This window comes from Tinamus guttatus, unplaced genomic scaffold (genome assembly GCF_059628265.1).
Source record: "Tinamus guttatus ecotype Peru unplaced genomic scaffold, ASM5962826v1 Tinamus_guttatus_pri_ptg000215l, whole genome shotgun sequence".
Lineage (NCBI taxonomy): Eukaryota > Metazoa > Chordata > Aves > Tinamiformes > Tinamidae > Tinamus > Tinamus guttatus.
In genome coordinates, this window is record NW_028288749.1 from 2,207,729 (window position 1) to 2,215,134 (window position 7,406).

Here is a 7,406-nt window from a genome sequence, read left to right on the forward strand (position 1 = left end):
GCCTTTATACAACAAAGGCCTGGGGGTCACTGAGCCTAAACCAAGAGGCCCGCGGACCTTCCCCCCGCCCCCCCAAAAGCGCCTGTAAACTTCGTTCCTATCCATAACCACTTTTTAAAAGCACCGTGTAGGAGTCCTGACCTAGGCCTTTCCAAAATAGAGACTTTATTTAATAAACTTAACGCTTCCCCAGCTTAAAACGCGAGGCGGTGGGGGGCGTCCCCACGGCGCCGCGCTGCCAGCGCTGCCCCCGCGCCCGCGGCGGGCCGAGTCCATGGCTCGCGGGGTCAGAAGGCCACGATGGCCGTGCTCCAGGGGTTGAGGGTCCGCAGCACCGGCTCGTCGCAGCAGATCTGCCCCGGCTCGCCCGCCTCGCCGCCCGCCGCCTCGACGCCGTCGCGGGCTGCCCGCCGCCTCCGCCCCGGGGGCTCCTTGCCGAGCAGTCCCGAGAAGCTGGAGCCGAAGATGCTGATGAGGTTGGCCACGTTGCCCGTCTCCATGTCCTCCTGCGGCGGCGGCTGCGGCTCGCCCGGCGGCGGCTCCTCGGCCTCGCGACGGGGCTTCTTGACGGGGGAGCCGGGCTGGGCGCGCTCGCCGGCGCCGCGTTTCCGGGAGCAGCCGGGCAGCGCCGCGACGCCGCCTCCCGCCGCGCAGCAGCAGCAGCCGCAGCAGCGCCGCGCGCGGGGGCTCCCGCAGTCCGCGCTGGCCCAAGGGCCGCCCCTAGGCGCCTCCTCGCGAGGCGGCGGCGACGGCTCCTCCTCGGCGGGCGCCCATGCGGCGGCTCCGGGCGGCGGCGGCGGCTCCTCGGGGGGCTCGCTCAGGTAGACCTGGCGCGCGCTGCGCAGCACGAGCGACACCAGCAGGTTCTTGTGCAGCTTGAGGCCGCCGCGCTGGCCCCGCGCGCTGTAGATCTTGCCCAGCGAGATGCTCACGATGCGGTGCGCCTCCAGCTTGAACTCCATGGGCGCGGGCGACGGCGGGCGCGGCGCCGTTACCGCCGTGTCGTGTCGTGCCGCGCCGTTCCGTTCCGCGCCGTCCAGCGCGCCCCGGCTCCACTCCCCGCCGACTGAGGCGAGCGCGCCCCGCCGGCCGCCTTTTATAGCGCCCCCGGCGCGGCCAATCAGGGCGCCCCGCCGGCCGCTCCAACCGCCGCCGCGCCCGCGCCAGCCAATGGCGAGGCGGGGCCGCGGGTTCGAACGCTCGCCCCGCGGAGACGGCTCTTAAAGCGGCGACGGCGCCGCGCGGTGGGGCCACCCGGGCCAAGCGTTGCTCTGCGTGGGGGACACGACGGAACGGGCTCTCCGGTCGCCTTCCTCTCTCCACAGGTCGCGCCTCAGGCCACACGTTTCCATGGCGACCACGGTTCCCGTGGCCGAGTGTTCTGTTTTCATATCACGGAATGGCTGAGCTTGGAGGGGACCTCTGGAGATCACGGAGTTCAACCTGGGAACATCTAGAGCGCCTTGCACAGGAACACATCCCAGACACATCCCAGGAACTCCCATCTCAAATACCCTTTGGGAATGGTGTTTCTTTTGGTTGGACCACACCAGGAGGCTGCCATGGGAATTTTGGCCAGAATGATTGAAACATTTCTGAAAACTAGCAGTGAAGCTCAAGGCATCAGAGAAATCCCTAGGAAGGTGTCACATCTCAGTGGTCAGCTCCACCACCACCTGCCTCTCCACAGGTCCTCGGGCAGCAACCAGGATGGAGAAGCTCAGAGGGGTGTTTCGGGGCTCAGAGCAGGTGTCCAAGAAGCCATCACGGATGGTGGCCTTCAAGGAAGGTGGCAGAAAGATGGCAAGAAATAGCAGGTGGGGGACAAAATTCAGGAAGTTGATGTCATGCCCTGGAGTACCGGTTTTGGCAGAGTTGCTGCCTGAGCCTTGGTGAGTTACTGCAGTTTCTTTTTTTATTAAGAGCAAAACTGAAGGTCTCATAGACTTCCCCCAAAGGAGCATCACAGTGAGCAGCAAGAAGCAAGCCGGGAGCTGTGCGAGTGCTGGCTTTCACCATCAAAGCGAAGGTTTCTGCATGCAGGCTTGGAAGGAGTGAAGTGCTATTTAACAGCGAGCCCCCGCTACCCATTGCCATCGGCTCCCCAATCCCCCAAATCCAATCCCAGCTGTTTGCAGAGCGATGCTATTGCAGGAGGCTGCTTGGGCCCTGCTGCACAGGAGCAGGGGCTGGGTTTGACCCCAAAGCAATGGCTTTCGGTCCCATCACCTTCCCCAATGGGCTGCGCTCACATTGGTAGGGGACAAGGCAGGCATGGAAGTGGCCTGGCACAGCAAGGCGCGCCAGACCGGCTTGGGAACCTGCCGCCTGAGAGGGCGATATCCAAACGCCACGTGACGGTGTCGCAGGGATGGATCTCAGGCTGAACAAGCACAAGAGGAGCAGGATACGGGTCTCTTGAGCAACCTTCATACCGGCACGTCCCAGCCCTTGGAGGGTTTCCCACCACGAGTGTTAGCACAAGGGTCGCCTGGTTGGCTTTGCCATGAGGCCTGTGCCACGTGCAGCACTGGAAATGGCTCTTTGGTTTGTGCAGTCAAGAGGAGATGGAAAGGACCCAGCAGGGTTTTAGCCCTGCTCTGCCAGCGGCTCTCAAAGGGCCCCAGCTGACGGCCTACGGGCAAAACTGCCACCGCGTTCTGGCTTCTTGGAAGGGCACGGGGTGGCCGGTAACAGCAGTAACAAAAACTGGGGGAAGATTCAGCCACTCAGCCCCCGACCAGCACGCTCTGGACGTTGCTTTCTGAACACCGTGGTGTGGTCTCCCAAAACAAAGCAGCCTGTGGTTTGACCTCTAAAAAATTCCACCTCCTCTCGCACAAGGCTGCCAGCATCCCTCTTCCCAAATCCCTAGACTGGAGTGCACGGAACTGCACCCAAAGCCATTCCGGACTGTCCCCCTCGGTGACAGCACCAAGCCTTGCTTGGGTAGCAGAGAAAGCCGCTCTTGCGGAGACGCGAGCCGGGGATCCACCGCCCACACGGGGCCAGGGCCGTGGGAGGCAGCAGGAATGCGAGTGACAGTGGTGGGAACCGACGGCACTGCCGAGTCTCCAGACCTGCAGAACCTGATCCTATGCCTCGGAGGGCCAGCAACTCCCGGGCCCAAGCCCTCAGGTCAGTCTAACCAGCTTGGGCAGGTCTGTGTTCAGATGTTTGGGACTTCAGTCACTCCTCTTCACCTCCAGCCCTCACGTCTGTCTGTCAGCAGCTTCTCCATCCGTGATGAGATTGGTTACATCCATGAGGTCAGGCCATGCTCTTAGAAAATGGTAAGCAGACAAGCCAGAGAGCAGGCAAGTCATTTTCGGACCCCCGCACTTGCCAGAAGGACCCGGGCCCCTGCTGTCATCACCAGAGATGACTTCAGCGGGAAAAATAAAGACAGATTTCATATTTCTGTTTTGAATATCGTCCTGCTGACTTGGTGATGCCACCTGCCTAACTCAAAAGCAGAGGCAGAGCAGCGGTACGAAGCAGCCCTGTGAGCTGGGAAAGCTGAGCACGGGTGGCCGAGACTGGGCAGGATCCATGCTGACTAAAGGTGACTGCATCCAGAGCCGCCCGACTTGTTCTGCCACCCACCATCGCACCAGAATGATACGAGCCAACGTTTCTCGCTGGTAGCCACTGCCTACATTTGGGCCACCTTGCCGGCTTAAACCCATGGGCTGGCAGCCAAAGGATGGCCGCTGCTCCTCTCTCCTGCTCTGCTCAGCAATAAACACGATGCTCTTCACCTACGAAGAACTTCCTAAATGCCACGAGTGCCCAGAGCTGGGGCTTTGAGAGCCTGGCAGGGAAGAGCAAAGAACCGCAGCCCTGTGCAGCAGGAGCTGGTAACCAGCACCGGTGTCAGCGGTTCCGCCTGTAAACGCGGAGCTCGCCCGGTTTCGGGCAACACACACGGCGCGCGGGGCTCGTCAGGCCGGAGGGGCACACCGAGCGCCGCCAGCCGCCCGCGCCGACCTGAGTGCGGCCCACGCGGTTCGTGAGGAGCAACGGGGAGGGTCGTGGCGCCGTGCGAGGAAGGCGCGGGCGACTGGCGAGCACGGCGCCTTGCGCGCCCTTTTAAGAGCGCGATATTTTGGTGGCGGCTCTGGCTCCTTCCCCAGGCTGATGTAATGGCCAGCAAGTTAGAGGCGCAGTCACATGGCACCTCCTGAGGTCAGCGGCCTTTGTTGTCTGCCTGCCCGCCCGCCCGCTCGCGGCTCCACAACCCTCTGCCCCGGGGTCCCTCTGTGTGCGTGCGCGCGGCAGGGTCCCCGCTCCGCTCCCTGACCTGCTGCCCCAGGGTCCCTCTGTGTGCATGAGCGCAGCAAGTCCCCCTCGGGCCGTCCTTGCTCGCAGGACCCCTCTCGCGTCCCCACACTGGGCCTGCAGCGGGCAGGCGCGTGGACGCGTGGCTGCCCCTCGCGTCTGTCAGTCCGTCCGTCCCGTCTGTCCGCCTGTCTGCACGGCCCCTCTCATGTCGGGTCAGCAGGGGATAGGGAAGGAGGCGGAGGGAAGGCTGTGACGAGGGGCTCTAATCTCTGCCTGTGATCTCACCGGCTGGAAGGGGCTCCACAAACAATTAACAATCCCGCAGCTCCAGCTGCTTCCTGAAATAGCCCGGCAGCAGCGGGAGGGTGAGCGGGCGCTCACAGCGGCGGCCTCACTGGCCGCACCAGCGCACGAGGTGACGCAGCAGGGAGACCCCGGCCCCACCGGGGCCCAGGCTCCCCATCCCGAGCACCCGCTTGGCTCCGGTGGCTCGTGCCACAGGAACGCGGCGCTGGAGCCCATCACCTCCGCCACGCAGCTCGCGGCGCGGCCTCCTGAACCTGGCACAGCGGAGGATGTGGTTACCGAGATCCTGCTTTGGGAGCGACGCTGGGGCGAAGAGCTCCCTCCCGCCAGCCCGGCCTTCCCGTCTCCTGCCCCACTGCTTGCCACCAAATGTGCGGCCCAGGCGCAAGACGTGCAGCAAACAGATGGAAAATCCATCAGCCAGGATGGCTGGTGAAATCTGGGTCTCTTTGAGGCTCAAGATGGAGTTTTTCATCACTCCTTCCGCCTGTCCCAGACCCCTCTCACCAAAAGTTGGCTTGGGGCAAAAGGCTTTCTGTAAATAGCGTGTTCAAGGGAAAATGTAGCTTCAGGGCAAGCGAACCTCGGAGCAGATCCAGGCTGCAACCCCCAGGGACCGACGACAAAAGCTTCCAAGGCTGGAGAGAAACATTTCAAAACGCAGATTCATGCGTAGCCACAGAGCGGGTTCATTTCTGGACGAGAAAAAACAGGCCTCTGAAAATGAGCCATTTGTGTCAGACCCACACAGGTTGCAGGAGGAGGAGGTTTGTTTATAGTTGATGGTTTTTTCCTGTTGTTTTTTTTTTTCCCCCCCCCCAAGAAAAATCAATGATTCCCATTGATGCAGCCTCAAACTGCTGCAGTCAGTTATCGATAACCAATCTCCCAGGGCTCCCAGCTGTTCTGGTTTCTCTGCATTTGAAGAGAAGGTCAGAAGAGCTCAGAGTCATCCCAAAACATGGCAAAGAGCGCTAAGCGCTGAACACTGCTGAACGAAAACAAAACACAACACACAGCAAAATGCAAACAAATCAATACAATCAATACAGACCCAAACCAGAAGGGAGGAAGTAGCTCCCTCAGCTTTGCAGAGTGCTAACAAACCTGCCCGTGAAACCACAACAGTGTGATATTACAGCACAGTAGCATACTAGAAAGCAAAGGTTTTGTGTTTTAAAGAGTTCGAGACTCCTTTCCCATCTGCTGAAAAAATGTAGATGCTCCAGACTGCTCCCTGCTCCCCCAGGCAGGCAGGACCTGCCTCCTCCCTCCCAGGCATCTTCCTCCATCCGTTACCTGGGATTCCCCTCCTGTGTCTGCACAAGTGACTTAAGATGTGCCCTCAGCCCGGGCACTTCCCACCCCTCCTTTGGCGACCCAGACCCTCACCCTTCAGAAAATCCTGTCACTCCTCTGTCAACCTTTCCAAACACAAAGGAGGGAAAAAAAATTTCACTCACAGCTATCGGCGTCTCCTGGCTGCAATTTCCCTTGGAAAAATCTGGCCCCATGTCTTTTAGCACTGTATGGAATTTGCCTTCGTTTCCTGGGGAAAAAAAAAAACGCATTTTTTTGTCTGGGGTTTCCTATCAGACAACCCTTCTATTGTAGTCCACCTTCCTGTATTTTTTCCCTCTCCAACACGGTTGCAGTGGCTTCTGTGCCATTTGCAGCGACCGCGGAGGGCCATGCGCGGTTACGCAGACCGAGGCTGCCTCGTGTTCAGTAACAGAAAGCGCAGCCGCCCTGGGACCCTGGTGACATCCTGGCATGGGGGCAGTGTTTGCTTCCAGCTCGCTGAAAGCCACGCATCAAAGCGCTGCTTTTTTTGGCCGGAGCAATTTGCTCCGCAGCTGTGGCTTTGAGGGATGCACTTTTTGCTGAACTGGAGGCAACCACCAAGGTCCCAAAAGAGGGTTAAAAATCACACATTAATTGCATGGACTCCACATGGAGTGAACTCAGGGAACTGGAGGGAGACTGTGTGCCCAAAGGAGTCACACTAATTATTTTTTCCTCTCCCCACCACTCAATGTCACCTTCCTTTCAGCTACCACTGCTGTAGCCCTGCGTACATCCCAGTGTGTACATGTGTCCTCTGTTCGGCTGCTTCCCATTTCAGCATGACAGGAAGGTTGCACAATGACCCTCTCAAGTCACAGACCTGTCATCCTCAGAAGAATTTGCCTGCACCAGCTCTCTGCTAACAAAAGAGGGGACTTGCCAGCAAAATACATCACACAGCGCCTGTTAAAAGCCCAAAGGCCAGAAGGGAGCCTTCCCACTCGGCGGAGTGGCAGCCACCTGAGCAGAGCACCTTCCTTGCTCAATTTCATTTCCCATTTTCATCTTCACTGAATGACTGATTGTTCATGCACCATGAAGAGGAAAATTAATTTTCTCCAAAACAACCCTTATTCAGAATAGTCATCCGGCAACCGCCATGAATTATTACCTCGCATGTGCTCATTTATTCCATTCTTATTTGCATCTGAACATTTGGTTGCCCTCTTAGGGGCTGCAGCATCTGCACAGGCAGGTCTGTCCACCACGGCTACCCCAACCAAGGGCAGGGCTACAGCATGAAATCAGCTTTGATTAGACAGCAGAAAACTCACAAGGAAGAGCAACAGGAGAAAAGGCACATCCAAGGGAAAAGCTTCAGTCGGAGTTTGCTGCTTCCCAGCCATGGGAAATCTCTTTGCATTTCTGAGGCAAGTAACCATAAAACCCCACACTGAAATGCCCGAAAGAGGAAAGCACCAACAAGAGGAACACAGAGGTGCCACGACTGGGTAGGATTTGGTGCAAAT

The 7,406-nt window shown here is 59.1% G+C and overlaps 1 protein-coding gene across 1 annotated transcript; it reads right to left on the reverse strand.

Annotated features, from left to right (window-relative positions):
- Positions 1–253: 253 nt before the first annotated feature.
- Positions 254–1,015, reverse strand: IER5 (immediate early response 5). The gene has a single exon (XM_088524896.1). The coding sequence runs from the start codon at positions 960–962 to the stop codon at positions 288–290; it is 675 nt and encodes a 224-aa protein (XP_088381022.1). The 5' UTR covers positions 963–1,015; the 3' UTR covers positions 254–287.
- Positions 1,016–7,406: the final 6,391 nt, after the last annotated feature.